Source organism: Syzygium oleosum, unplaced genomic scaffold (genome assembly GCF_021117445.2).
Source record: "Syzygium oleosum isolate NSW1041296 unplaced genomic scaffold, Sole_v2.1 Sole_v2.07, whole genome shotgun sequence".
NCBI classification, from domain to species: domain Eukaryota; kingdom Viridiplantae; phylum Streptophyta; class Magnoliopsida; order Myrtales; family Myrtaceae; genus Syzygium; species Syzygium oleosum.
Window position 1 is genome coordinate 1,297,992 of NW_026607491.1, and position 15,537 is coordinate 1,313,528.

Below are 15,537 nucleotides of genomic sequence, written 5' to 3' on the forward strand. Positions count from 1 at the left end.
TTCAAGACTCAATTGGTAATATTAAAAGGTTTAGGGCTGAATCGGCAAAAGTAAATTAGGTTTAGGAAATAATTTTTCAAAAAGAAAATACCCGAAATAAAGAGATAAAATGAAAACGCTCGATTTTTCCCGACAAAAACATGGTCCGGTCGAACCGAACCGTCCGGTTCGCCCAAGCGTGCAGCCTCCAACTCCGAAAGCCCTCTGAACTACACTTCCGTCTTCTTGGCCAAGTTCTGCTCCAGCAAAGTGTCGTTCGCAGTGAAAAGACCAGAACACAGAGCTCAAAGAAGTCAAGACGCAGCGAGAAACCCTAATCCGTCGAGCGTCCTCTCCACGCTGCCGAGCTTGAGCCAGAACCCAGAATGCCGTTCGTATCGCACATACGGAGGCAGACCGATTACGGGCTCTTCCCACCCGCCACCCCCATCGTCATCGACAATGGAGCTTCCAATTTCCGCATTGGGTATCGCTGAAAAGACTCCAAATTTGTGAAGGAAGAGACGTTGACCGTATATTTTCTCCTCATTAATCTGTCGTGCCTTGGACTGTTTCAGGTGGGCAGGAGAGAACGATCCTCGTGTTGTTTTCCGGAACATTGTTCAGAGGCCTCGACACAAGTCCACTGGTACGTATTTTGGTCTTTTTCTCCGAAGGGTACGACGGATGTTTATTACTTTTTGGTGGGTTTCGTTCTTGAGACCGGTTCCTTCTGTTTTTCAGTTGCGGTTTGCGTGATATCTTCTTTCGCTTTGTAAGCTGTTGAAAGTTCATCCTGGGGCTAAAATGCAGTAGATATGTAGACTTGCAATGGCACGTTGCGGTTGTGACTTGACTGTTTTGAATCTTGCTTGGTCGAGTTTTTCTCATGGTTTTCTTGCTTCATAAAGTTGGAGTTTTTGGGTGGCCTTTCTTAAAGTGAGTGGATGTTGGGCTCTCGGTGTCACTACAGTGTTGCTCATGCTATGTCGTGTTTCTTTTGACTTAGGTGAGACTGTTACTGTTGTTGGCGACCACGATCCTGCTTTGATGAAGTACTTCGATTGCACTCGCTCTGGGCCGCGCTCTGCTTTTGATAGCAACGTTGTTTATCAGTTTGAAATTATGGAATATGTAAGTGTCATGGTGACTTTCTTTCTCTAACAATCCACTCAAACGTCGATGGTCTTAAATTTTCCTTCTGCATAGAATGTACCCTATGATGTTAGTTATTGCTCACCTAAATACGTTTTATCCTATTTATACGACTAATTTTGTTTGCTAAGAAAAATATTAGTATGTTGGATCGTGAAATTGCTTCATATGTACAATAGCTGTAATTCTTGTCCACAAGCTTTAGCACTAATCTCCCTTACTTTTTGGCTTGCTGTTGCTACCAGGAAATGTCCATCACTTCTTTTATTTATCATAAATGACATTAGGAAACTGTTGGCCATTTAACTTGCTTGCACTAACAGGCTTATATTATCACCTTGTCAGATTTATTCTTCATACATAATGAATGCCGGACATAATGGCTTGTTAATTTCTTCTAGAGCATGCAAGCAGCCATTGCGATGTATCTCTATTTGTGTCATCAGATGACTTTCCTCTGTTAATTTTATCTGCTCAATGTATAAGTATGATTCATTTTAGCTATTGCCTATGATAGTATTGGTATCTCTATCAAGTTCAGATCAAGATATGATTGTTAGTTATTTTTTGTTTCAATAATCATTTAGAAATTTTGTTTCTTGTCAGAGTAAATCATTCTACATATGTTATGTTCGTTGTAAATTGTTCTGTGTCACATAAGGGTTATGTGCTCATCTTCAAAAGCATACTAAGCATAGTTATTCTGAAATGATAGTTTTTGCATTTGTAGATTCTTGATTTTGGCTTTGACCGCTTGGGAGCAAATGGTTCAGAGGTATGCAATATCTAAATTCTTCCGTATAATTCAGTGTGTCCATATCTGTTCGTAACTTTGGTTAGTCAACTCATTAGCTTTAATAGCCTAAGAAGAAAAATATCATTGGCTTTTATATTCGGAAACTTTCAATAGAGAAGGAGGTACCCGGTAGACAGAGTTTCAGGTCTTGCAGGCATCCCACTTAATATCATATTGCATATTGATAGAATTGCAGCTCAGTATTTTTCATTTTTTAGATATCAAAATTGGTCAATAGCAGTTTCACGTAAGAGATGTGCCTCCGTATTCAAATTGCTGATTAAGTAGAATGTGGATGAACTTTACTCATGTTTTTTGTGTAGATATTTATTCCAAATCATATGCTTATTTGAAGTTGTGCAGATTGATCATCCTGTCCTGATCACAGAATGTGTGTGCAATCCTGTCTATTCTCGCAGTAAAATGGCAGAACTTCTTTTTGAGACTTATGGAGTTCCATCAGTTGGTATGCCTCCAGGTTCCTTCTGTAACTAATATACAATACGATATGGGCCTGTCACTTTTCCAAAATGTGATCTTTTATTTGCCATGTAACTTTTGGCTGCAAGTCATGTTTACCATATGATTGACGCCATTATATTGCGCTCATATTGAGATGTTCTCATACTTCTCTGATTGCATTAAGATGACATGAGTATCTTCTATGGAGTTTGTTAACTGCAACAGATATAATTAGGGCGGATACATGGCAGGTATAGCCCTGATAAAGAAATACCAGCCATGGTGAATAGAAACATTTGAACAAAAAACACAAACGGTGTTGTGTGTGAGAGAGAGAGAGAGAGGCATCAACTTAGCACAGTGACCAATGTGGTGGGGGTTGCCATGGTCCAAGTATGGTGCCTCTCTATCTGGTGTACAAGGGGACTAGTGACTACCGTGCCATTTCACCATTCTCAGGTGACTGCCCGGTGGTTGTCTCTCTTGGCTGGAGGGGATGGGCGATCCCTCGAGTTGTTGCTAGTGGTGGTCGCCAGATGGTTTCTTTTTTCCTTTTTATTTGAGCAGATCTTTTTCTCTATTTATTTAGATATGGTCTTATCTGGTCATATAATAAACAAGAAACAGCATAAGTAAAAGGAAATTCCTATTCTATCCTCTGCAGTTGAAAAATTGGCAAAACTAAATGCAACCTCTAGGTTTGTCTGCATCATTGCGTTTCTTTCTTCACTAATAACCCTGTCTGAATTTATCTGTATTTATTTTTCTAAGCATTTGGCGTGGATGCTGCATTCAGCTATAAATACAATCAGCAGCTCGGTGTCTGTGCTAAGGATGGTCTTGCAATTTCCCCGGGGTTTACAACAACTCATGTTGTTCCTGTAAGTTTTAACCATTGCAATCATTTGAGATATGACGGGAAGTGGGGGTTTTTTCGCTTTTTGTACAGTAGACAAAGTTACAACTGTCAAATAAACTAAGTGACGAGAAATTTACCTTATTTTCCATCCATTGAATAACTGTGTTTATTCAATTATCCTGCAGTTTGTGGATGGAGAACCAGTTTATAAAGGTTCCTGCAGAACGAATATTGGTGGTTATCACGTTACTGATTATTTCAAGCAGCTCCTTTCTCTCAAGTATCCTCATCACATGTAATGACAAACCAGCACAATGCTGCTTTTATCACCCCCACACACACACCGCCCCCACACCCCCCCCCCCCCCCCCCTTCTCTTTCTCTCTTCCGTCCCTCCTTTTTCCGGGTGAACTCTTATTTTATTCACGTGATATATAGGACAAGGTTTTCTTGGGAAAAGGTTGAAGACCTGAAAATGGAGCACTGTTATATTGCGCCAGACTATGCTTTAGAAGCTCAACTGTTTCAGGTAGTCGAATTGGCTTATTGTTTCCATGCCTCCTGCTTATCTCTGAATGTAGTTATTCTGACAGAAAGGGACAAAAGAAGCTGAAGAGAAGACCAGGTGCTGGCAACTTCCTTGGGTCCCACCAGTAGTTGAAGAAGGACCTTCGGAAGAAGAGTTGGCTAGAAGGGCAGCTATTAAGGAGAGACAAGGCCAACGTTTACGTGAAATGGCTGAAGCAAAGAGATCTTCTAGGATAAATGAACTGGAAAATGAATTGAGAGGGTTGGCTTTTCTCTTAAAGCAGCTTGAACAAGTGGGACAAGAAGACGCTCCATCTTTCTTGGCAGAGACTGGTTATGCATCAAAGCAGGAAATAGAATCTGCCCATGCTAAAGCAACACAATCTCTTCGAAAGGCAAAAGGGGAGCCAAAGGCTGAACAAGTTGACTCTGATGAGAAAATAGATCCTTCTGCCGATGAAAAGTTCTCTCTTCTAAATGTACCTGACCACATGCTTTCTTCTGAGCAGGTATGCTTTTCTTTAAATGTATATATTGAACGTTTTCATCGAGTCCTTGCTACCTCCCAAATATTTGCATTATCCATGTACAATTATGAAACGTTATTTTTTTTTAGTAGAATTGCTGCTGTTCGATGTTTCTCTTGAACCTTGGAGATTGTTGTTGTAATCCTTGAAAGGTATTGAGTGCCTTAATAGGAATTGCAGCAATGAGCCTTAAATCACTTTTTGCTGTCACTGCCAATGCTGACTATATTAACTTTTGGCTATTTCTCTTGTCAGCTGAAGGAAAAGAGGCGGCTGAATTTTCTTAAAACCACTACTGAGGGCCGGCAGCGTGCCAAACAGAAGCGGATGGAAGAGGAACTAGAAAGGGAAAGGAAAAATCGTGAAGATGAAGAAAGACGCTTGTATGTGCCATCATAAGTTTTTATTGATTCTCTTAGACAGATCTATGAAGGGTCCGTCGCCAATCAGAAGAAATTTGACCTTTGTAGTGCGCTTGATTGCAGTAATGAAATAAGACTGGCAAAATAGAGGACGAATAACTATTTTAGTTGGTCTAATAAAAGGAGTAGCTATTATTATTTGTTCAAAAATTTAAATGACCCTGTAAGAAAGAAGTAGAGACAAAACATAGAAAACGCATTACCATTCACTCTATCCCTCTGTTAACCTTTGCCAACCCGGCATCGTGTTGGCCGACCCCTAGCTGCCGACAAGGCCACTATTGATCATGCTGTGTCTCATTGTGGGTTGCTGATGGCCGTCCCACCATGTGTAGAGGGAGAAGTGTATAAGGGAATACTTTGTTCCATGTAGGGCGTAGTACTATTTTATACAATTTCTGCTATAACATCACGCGGATATAACATGTACTAGCTACAATTGCAACGATAAACATGTATTAGATGTGAAATAGTCATTATTAGAGCCAAAAGTTGAATTCTGAGCATCTTTTGAGCTAAATGTGATTATTTAAGGGGAAAATATCTTCTTAGGTGTGGAGAAAAAATCTGAGTTTTCTCTCTGCAGTGAGATTGCATCATAGGAAACTACATGAAATAGCTGTACAACATGGGTGGAGACTATCAGCTGTCATGTGCCTTATGAGTGCATTTGCATTTCTGTTCTCCCTATAATTTGGACCTATATTGAAAGAGGGTAGAGAAGATATTTTCCTTCCTATTGCCAGCAATGAACTTGCTTATGTCTCTAAACAACAGAAATAGTTCCCTTTACTTGCTGTTGGTTACCTTCACTTCTCTTATTCCAAAATTATGTTTTGAATTTTCAGAAGAGAGACAGCTTGCTTGTTCTCTTGTTGAGTTTGATTTTTATTTTTTATGGTTGTTGTACCTTTGTTTTGAGCTATCCATTTGGATTTTTTGCAGAGCGAATCCAGTGCTTTATCTAGAACAGTTGCACGTCAAATATAAGGAGCTTTGTGAGAAAGTAGAACAACGTAAACGTTTTAAGACAAATGGTGGCAATACAAATGGGAATAATCTGTCTGGAGGTGTTGGTCGTGGCGAGCGATTGAATGCAGCCCAGAGGGAAAGGATGCGCCTTCTTACCACTGCTGCATTTGATCGGGGAAAAGGTGAAGATACTTTTGGTGCCAGAGATGAAGATTGGCAACTTTATAAACTGATGAGCAAAGATAATGACGACGATGATGATGAACCCGATCCAGAAGAAGCAGAGCTAACCCGAATCTCATCTAGGCTTCAGGTCAGTTTGCTATTGATTTGCATAGGTTTCTGTCGTCTGTGCAAATTTCTGTCTCCCTGTATATTATGTTTCGGCCAGGTCTTTTTCGAATTGGGAATAATATGACTGTTGGCTGTATCTGATTGTTCCTTGGAATCAATGTGGCAGGAGATCGACCCAACTTTTATTCCCAAGGTGGAATTAGGAACTTCCCAACAAATTGTCGAGGTCCCCAAATTCCGTCCTCTGACCAAGGAAGATTTTCAGGTCATTCTTGGAGTCGAGAGATTCAGGTGTCCTGAAATCCTGTTTAACCCAAACTTAGTTGGGATTGACCAGGCTGGATTGGATGAGATGGCTGGGGTTTCAATTAGGAGGTTGTCATGTGACTCTAAAGATGTTGAAGACAGATTAACCCAGTCTATCCTTATCACTGGCGGGAGTTGTCTTTTCCCGGGTATAAGCGAGCGTTTGGAAGCCAGAATCCGTATGATTCGCCCCTGTGGGTCCCCAATAAGGGTGCTTAGAGCATCCGATCCGGTTCTTGATGCATGGCATGGAGCTTCCATGTATGCTTCCACCTTGCAATTTCCATCCCAAACGTTCACCCGGATGGATTATTATGAGAAGGGTGAAGATTGGCTCCGACGATATCAGGTGCGGTACTCACTATAGATCTTTTTATTTTTTCCCCGTTGCAGTGAACTGTAATTCCTGTAAATTTTCTGTGCGAGATGATCATTCTTACGTTTTCTTGCGAGAAGCTCTTCTTCATATTTAAACTGTACATATATTCTAATTTATATCGTATACATTTGTTCTTGGCAACAGAAACTTTCTTATATGATCTTATGAGGAAGCTATTCTGTCTTGTCATGCAAATGGATAAATGATGTGAACTGTGAAGTCTTGAGTAGTGGAGATTATTAGCATGGGCAAATATTGGTAGTTGAGAGTCTCGAGACTTGGATGGCACGGAACTTCTAGAAAACAGATGGGGGGAAAAGTTCAAAGAATGAAACAAGGAGAAAAGAGAAAAAAGAACCGAACTTTTAGCAGAGATTCTGGGGAGATAACATGAGACTATGCAAATCAAAGTGATGTTTAAAAGTTACATTCCACAATTCATGCCGATGCTGTTCCTATCTAACCATCTTAAGTCTGGGAATTTCCCATCATGTTGAATTTCTATGAGACGAAGTGTGAATTGCTTGCCTTTGACTTGCTTGGGAGCTTAAACTAATCAGTGTGTGCGTAAACTAGCTCGAACACCCATTGACCAAGACTCGAAATCAAAAAGTTGCTCTACATGGGGGGAAAAATAGAACAGGTTTGTTTTTCATAGGAACTGCTTGAAAGCATGCATCACAGCATAAAAAATGAATAGATAGAAAACAAGCACGGTGTTTGGAAACAACTTAACAGCATTTCAGTTTGGATAATCTTCCACCAAAAAGATGATGAAAACCAAACCAATACGATCGCGTTAAGAGCGACTCCGGTGCCAGTTGCTCCTATGCCATTGCTGGTTTAGGATCCAGGAATTCTCTCATGTCGCGCTAAACTCATGATCATTCTCGAAAAAACTGTACAAGTGTAACAGAAAACGTTTTGTTCATTTATTTATACCAGACTATACAGTCCGTCTGCGCAAGTTTGTGCAAAGATGGTCGGAAGATAAGAGATTCAGTTTCAAAGCCACTGACTATGAACCTATCTAAAAATGCCTTTTGACACTTGGTTAGAAACAGTAAGAGCCCAACAGGCAACAGACAAGCAGGATGTGAAAGTCTTTCCTTACCTACTTTCAACGATCATTAAAAATTCAACACAAAGGCCTTCAGGTCGATAGTGCATACACAATCCTGCCCTTCCAGCCCCGCAATAGCCACTGCCCATCTTCTTCAATCTCAAAATCCTTATGGTAGCAAGATTTCAGCTTGTTCTTTGCCAAGCTCACCATATCCTTATTCAGGGATAGCTGCCTAACCCAGCCCTCAGGTTTTGCACGTGCCACATTTTGTTCGTCTTGGATCTCTCGATCCTCTTCGAGCCTTCACAGGCGATGATATTCATTGCCCGCCTCCCAATTATCTCTCGCTCGATCAGCAAGCTCTGCGGCGCGTCACAAGGCACAGTTGCCTCAAGCATGTCAAAGATAGCTGAAAAATGGAAGAGCGCCTTCCGGAATCGCGTGGCAAAGAAGGGGACACCATGGCCACCATTTTTGACTCCCTGAATGAAAATGTCGGGATTCATCTTTCTGATTAGATTCCGTACAACGTCTCGTCGACTCTCCACTGTCTCATCGAGTATGTTCCTCGACTTTAATGGCATCCCAATCTTTTGCTATAGCGTTGAACTTGAAGGGGAAATTGTATAGTATTTGGCAAACTTCTCACAACTACGGCACATGCACAGCTCCATTGGTGCAGTTGATTTGGGTATTAGGTGATTTTCATATCAGAAATTGAAAGTTACATGTTTGAACCCTATCAATTGCATGCAAACTACCCTAAATCAGAGCCACATGCATAGTCTAAAGGTCTGAATTTAACCGATTAATGAGTTTTGCAGGGTGTTCCACCACTTCCGGTAGCCAATTATCCACTTTCATGTCCCTAAATTGTTAACAAAAAATACAAATTTGCTCCATCAACCGCACCAAGATGACTTAAAAGACAATCCTTCATGTAAAAGTCCCAAAACACCTAAACTCTCAACCTAAGTCTGCCATTTCTCCCCCTACCGGCCATCGCCTCCGTCATGACTGATCGCTCCGCCGAAGCCACTTGTCTCGAGACATGACCAGCCTCCGCAAGAACCGTCGCAACAATCAAATCCAGGTCACCATGGGCTGTCGTGGCCTTGGATCAAGGTTGAGGTTGCGACGCCATGTGGACCTCGGATACATTTGCCGTCATCATACTTCTCACGTTACTTTGCATTGTCATTCTTTTGTCCAATCACATATTGTCGAAAATTTCTGTTAAAAAGAAAAACTATTTCTAAATATACTCTGTTAAACCAAGATCATCACATATTCAGTGAAGTCAATAATAATTGCAACAAAAAAAACTCTGCTTCTAATAAATTTGCTTCATTAGCATTGATTTCTCTATCCTATAATTCATATGTTCATAAAAATTCTCTCGATGCCGCAGTATATCCGAGGTCTTCTCTTTTCAGTGCCTCCCGAAGTCACCGGCTGCACGTTCTATCTACCACTTCAGGCCCATTTCATTTTGCAATGTTACACGCGAGATCATATCTAAACTACTTGCGACCAGATTGAAACCTTTTCTTGACAAATTGATCTCCCCTTTCCAAGCAGCTCTCAATCAAGGGACACTTCTCGGAGTAAAGAAACAATTGCCCCTGATTCTACCACATGCAAAATGATCCTTGATAACAGTCGGATAATCTTGAAAGGAACCTGCTTTATTGTTTCAATCTGTTTGAATGACCCTGGAATTGAAAAAAAGTAGGGATAGAATATAGAAAAGGGTTAATATCACGAAAAACCCCAAATTGATACTCCTGTGACAAATTTACTCTACGTTAATTTCCGTTAATTTTTTCTGTCAAATTGTTGAGTTGAATGACACGTGGGAGTTGATAGGTGTTCTGGTTTTGGGGTTTTACCTCTATTTATCACAGGTGTACTAATTTGTGGTATTTTGTGGTATTAATCCAATTTAAAGAAAACTAACGGATAGTAAATTTGTCATCAGTGTATCAGTTTGGGAATTTTGGTAGTTAAAAAATTAGTTTGGGGTAAATATATCGCATGTTGGGTTTTTGGTGATCAAAAAATTAATTTTGGATAGATTTATTATAAGTGTATTAATTTGGGATTTTTGTGGTATTAACCCCGTAGAAAATGTATTACCAACCTCTCTATCCCTCTCCTAACCACCGCCGACCCAGCATCGCCTTGGCCCACCACTATCTGCTGACAAGGCCAATATCGAGCATGCTGCGGCTCATTGTGGGTTGCTGGGGGCCATCCCAGTTCCCACCATGAGTAGAGGGAGATGAAGGAGGAGAGAGAGAAGTGTTGAGGGGACTACTCTGTTCCGTGTAGGCCGTAGCACTACTACATACAATTATGGTTATAACATTGCAATTATACATAACGTACTAGCTTGATTGCAATGGCGAACATGTAGTGGACAGTGAAATAGTCGATCATTGCAACCAAAAGTCGAGTTCCGAGCATCTTGTGTGAAAAGTTTGTTTGTTTGGGGAGAAAAGATCTATTCAGGTGAGGAGAAAAAAATATGAGTTTTCTCTCTGCAGTGAGATTGGATAACAGGAAATTACATGGCATAGCTATACATTAGGGGTAAAGACAATCAGCTGTCATGTGCCTTATGAGTGCATTTGCGTTTATGTTCTTTCTATAATTTGGAAGGATGTTGAAAGAGGGTAAAGAAGATATTTCCTTCCTATTGCCATCAACAAACTTGCTTATGTATCTAAACAACAGAAATAAGTCCCTCTACTTTAACTGCTCTTGGTTGCCTTCAGTTCTTCTTATTCGAGAATTATGTTTTGATTTGTCAGAAGAGAAATGGCTTGCCTTTTCTCTTGTTTACTATTGAGTTTGTCTTTTGCTTTTTTATATATGTTGTACCTTTGTTTTGTCATTCGAATTTTTTGCAGATCGAATCCAGCGCTATATCTAGAGCAGTTGCACCTCAAATATAAGGAGCTCTATGAGAAAGTTGCACAACGTAAACGACTGGAGGTGTTGATCGTGGCGAGAGATTGAATGCAGCCCAGAGGGAAAGGATGATGCACCTCAAATCGGGGGAATGGTGAAGATACTTTTGGTGCCTGAGATGAAGATTAGCAACTTCATAAACTGATGAGCAAAGATAATGATGACGATGATGAACCCGATCCGGATGAAGCAGAGCTAACCGAATCTCATCTAGGCTTCAGGTCAGTTTGCTATCAATTCACATAGGTTTCTATCATCTGTGCGAATTTTGGTCTCGGTTTTTCAGCCAAGTCTTTTTTGAAATGGGAATAATATGACTGTTGGCTATATCTGACTGTTCCTTGGAGTCGATGTGGCAGGAGATCGACCCAAATTTTATTCCCAAGGTGGAATTAGGAGCATCCCATCAAGTTTTCGAGGTCCCCTCGTCAGATTTTCAGGTCATTCTTGGAGCTGAGAGATTCAGGTGTCTTGAAATCCTGTTTAACCCAAACTTATTTGGAATTGACCCGACATGATTGGATAAGAGAGCCGGGTTTCAATTAAGAGGTTATCGCATGACTTAAAGATGTCATGATAGATTAACTCAGCCTATCCTATCTGTAATAATGGGCCCTAAAGCCCAGCCCAATATACCCTTTATATTCTGGCCACAAAGCTCCACCACCTGATTATATGAAAAAGAAAGAAAGAAAGGAAAGAGACAGACCAATCGAGAAGAGTGGAAAAGGAGGAAGGTGAGTTCGTCCGAGAACAGCAAAAAGGAACCGCATAGAGAAGAGAAATCTCATTATTCTTCTAATCGGGTAATTTTCGACGTTAGGTCATAAATTCAGAGTTATGTGAGTTTTGAACTACGAAATCCAATTTTGGAGTTACTATGTTGTAGATTTATATAGAAATGAAGTATGCTTTGATTGGAACGAATTTCCGAAGTTTAGTGTGCAAGTTACGCCTAACGAACAATACGTGTACCAGACAAAGATCAACATTCGCTACAAACAAATTTCTTTGTAAGTGCATACGAGTCGTTTTGTCAACAATTAAGCGTAGTTAAGTTGGGTCATTCATTAGAATAATATTTTACTCGGATTTGATATTGTTTTTCAATTAATTGATAGAAATACAAGTGCGTTGACTCGAGTAACCGTCGTAAGTTGGTTTATAATTTTTCTAAGTGAGTGATGAACTCATGTCTTGAAAGCGATATAGGTTTGATATATTATGAGTTATAAACAAGCATGTTTGTTCCATGAAATCCGGATTAGGCCTTTACTACGACTTGGTATTTGTAAATGGTTGACAAATGTTTTAGGAAATATGTTGCAAAATGTTATATATACTAAATTGTGAACTTGCCTTATGAAATGGATTCTGAATAGTTTGAGAAACGCCTGGCGAAAAGAATTATGTTTGATGGACGGGTTGAGAAAGATTATATGTTTGGCTTGTGAAATCGTTTTGTGATTTGTGAGTTTGTGTTGGTGCTCAATATCGCTGTAAGCTCATTGATGAGCTTGTGGATATGCGCATACTAGTTTTAGATATCCTTGTGAGTCAAGCCACTGGTAATGTGATGCCTAGGGTCCACTCATAATGATATTGTTCGCTTTGGGCCGGAGCCCACACGGTTTTGTTCTTCTGAGCTTCACCAAGAAAAGGTCTCGTTACAAGTTAGGACAAGTGCCACCACATATATGGCACTTCACCTCACCACACGTAAGCGATGTAGGATTTGGTTCATTCCTGTTCCCTTCGCCATCCTCGAAGCCTGTTAGGAACTGCTTCTTGTCCAGGCCCTATGGCCCTGGCGACCACTTCCCGCTCTCGTAGGACCGGGTCGTTACAGGTAATATAGATGGAGACCTAACCAAGGGGAGAATCTTGGTTGCCTTGTCACGGAGCGTTATGTGTGATCATGGTTAGATATTTGAACACAAGTTTAGTCAATGGAGTGGACTATTGACATGTGATTTGAGTTTGGTCAATAGAGTTGACCATTGACATATGATTTGAGATTAGTCGATGGAATGGACTATATATCGACGACTATTCGAGGAGGTGCCCGATATATGTTGACATATATCGACGACTATTCGAAGAAGGTATGAGTATACTTTCTGAAGCACAAATATGATGTGTTTGATCGATTCAAGAAATTTAAGGTATCGATTGAGAAGCAGTCAGATAAACAAATCAAGTGCTTGAGAACCGATAACGACATGAAGTTTTGTGATAAAATTTTTACTGAGTTCTGTGAGAAAAAAGGGATCGTGAGACACCACATAGTACCCGAGACACCATAGCAGAATGGCGTAGTAGAACGAAAGAATAAAACTTTACTTGAGCGAGCTTAATGCATGCTTTCACATGTAGGATTAGGCAAGGAATTTTTTGCCGAAGCAATGAACATGGCCTATTACATGGTTAACCGATTTCCATTATCTGCTATCGAGTGGAAGACTCCTGAGAAAGTATGATCGGGGAAACCTGTTGATTACTCCGGATTACGAGTATTCAAATGTTCTGCGTATGCTCATGCAAGTGATGATAAGCTTGAGTCGATAGTGAAAAAGTGCATATTTCTGGATTATGCACATGGCGTTAAAGGTTACCAGATGTGGTGCATTGATCTTAGATCACCCGATTTTCTAATCAGCTGAGATGTGATCTTCGACGAAACTGTAATGCTTTGATAAATGAGTCTTAAGACACAACAAGCTGAGCAAATCCTTTTGATTTCTTCTATTTCTTCAATCATCGACTAAGAAATGGTGTCAATAGTGAGGTGAAACTTTCAAGTGGAAACTCTAGAGATCTCGGAGGTAATAGAAGTAGAGATTGCATAGGGGGCCGCAGTTCCTGAAGTCAGTAACATTGAACAGCTAGCATAACCACAACACATTATAGTTGCGAGTAGACGGAGAAGACAAATTAAATCACCAGTACTTAATGGTTCTACAGATATTGCTTATGCATTGACTGTAGTTGATGAGGTGGAGACAGATGAGCCTTTGTCTTACTTTAAGGCTATGGCTAGTTTTGAATTGTTGCAGTGACTAGGGGCTATGAGTTGAGAGATGGAATCACTCCATCAAAATCTGACATGAGAGATGGTCAAGATACCCAAGAGCCAAAAGATTGTTGAAAGCAAATGGGTTTTTAAACGGAAGGATAGCATTGCAGCAAGGTATAAGGCAAGACTTGTCTTGAAGGGGTATACACAGCGGGAGAGCATATGTCCCATGTTCATTATTTTAGTGCATTGGGTAGTATTATGTATGCTATGGTATGCACTAGGCCCGATGCAAGCGTAATTAGTTGTTATATGAAGCATTTTAGTAAAGCTCATTGGAAACTTGTGAAATGAATCCTCGTATACTTAAAGGGGATGGAAGACGTTAGTACAGTGTACCGAGTGGGCAGCAATGGTAGTAAGACAACAAGGTATGTAGATTTGGATAATGCAGGTGACTTGGATAAGTACAGATCTTTAGCAGGGTAATTGTTTATGCTAGCAGATAGTGCAGTTAGTTGAAAAGAGTCCTTATAGGACCACGTTGTATTGTCTTCAACTGAAGCAGAGTACATGGTACTGACCTTTATAGCAAAGGAGGCGATATGATTAAGATGTTTGCTCTCGGAATTTGGGTTAAATCAGAAATATAACCAATGTGCGACATATGTGACATATAATTCAGTTTATCACAAGTGAACGAAACATGTCATCATCAGGTTTTTGTAAAGAAGATCGCTACAGCGAAGAACTTGGCAAATATGATGACAAAGCCTGTTCTTTTGGCGACTGTAGAGAGTGTGCGCCTATCAGGGCATTGGAAAAGCAACATGGATGATGAGTACTATGACTTAGCATCAAATGTCGAGCTAAGGTGGAAAACTGTTAAATTATGTTTTGAGTTTGAGCTAATTAGTAAATCCCAATCCGATGTTAATCGGTAAAGTTTCGATTGTTGCTGAACGTGCAAAGCAAGGAATTCATCTTTGTCCCCAATTAGGAAAGGACAATTCGGCGAGAATATCAATATTGGATGTTTCATTGAAGGTTTGACCAATTTCAACGTTTTGGGCACACCTTCTATATCAGTGTGTGGAGTCTTATAATGTGTACAGTGGACGTCAACTTTCAAAGCCACGAAGCAAAGCGTGTGGGGCACAATAAAAATAGAAGGCCTACGTTTTGCTTCCTGCCACACCCGTACAAAAAGAAAAGAAGACTCCTTTATTTCTGTTGTGTGAGCGCCGCACAATGAACAAACACGGCCGAACAGTACTTGCACAAAGGAGCCGCACAAGAAAAGGCCGCGAAGAGCAGCCGCACGAAGGAAGAAGACTAGCATACAGCGCGTTCTTGATTTCATGCGTTCTTTATTTCTCTTGTTTTTTATTGTTCCTCGTTATTTTTCTGGTGATTTCGCATTGACTTGATTTGCAAAATTCTGTTGTTTTCGCGTTAATTTTACAACAGCTCAGAAGATCATCTTAGATTCTCTCACGAGCTGCTCTTCTTCATATTTAAAAAGTACCTGTATGCTAATCTATACTGTGTACATTTGTTCTTGGCATTTTAGAAACTCTCTTATATCATATTAAGAGGAAGCTATTCTGTCTGTCATGCAAATAGATAATTGATTTCAACTGGGAACTGTGAGCAGGCACGGTGCTTCTTGAAACACGGAAGCGGGAATATTACGAGTAGGAAAGGAAGAGAAAAAAGAAAATTGATTTCAACTGAGAACCGAACGTGTAGCAGAGATTCTGGGGAGATATGCTAGTTCAACATGACACTATGCAAATC

General features: G+C 40.3%; 1 protein-coding gene across 7 annotated transcripts; it reads left to right on the plus strand.

The window, feature by feature from the left end:
• Positions 1 to 209: 209 nt before the first annotated feature.
• LOC115688145 (actin-related protein 5) lies at positions 210 to 6,940 on the plus strand. 7 transcript variants are annotated; one of them, XM_030613893.2, is made up of 12 exons: positions 210 to 466; positions 558 to 628; positions 989 to 1,113; positions 1,865 to 1,909; positions 2,294 to 2,408; positions 3,164 to 3,273; positions 3,437 to 3,546; positions 3,690 to 3,780; positions 3,845 to 4,288; positions 4,562 to 4,689; positions 5,674 to 6,013; positions 6,161 to 6,940. In XM_030613893.2, the coding sequence occupies exons 1-12, from the start codon at positions 366 to 368 to the stop codon at positions 6,665 to 6,667; spliced, it is 2,187 nt and encodes a 728-aa protein (XP_030469753.1). In that variant the 5' UTR covers positions 210 to 365; the 3' UTR covers positions 6,668 to 6,940. The 7 variants fall into 7 exon arrangements, with proteins under 7 accessions (XP_030469753.1, XP_030469755.1, XP_056169362.1 ...); XM_030613895.2 differs by having other exon boundaries at positions 211 to 466; positions 2,294 to 2,396; XM_056313387.1 differs by lacking the exon at positions 989 to 1,113 and having other exon boundaries at positions 262 to 466.
• The last annotated feature ends 8,597 nt before the right edge of the window (positions 6,941 to 15,537 follow it).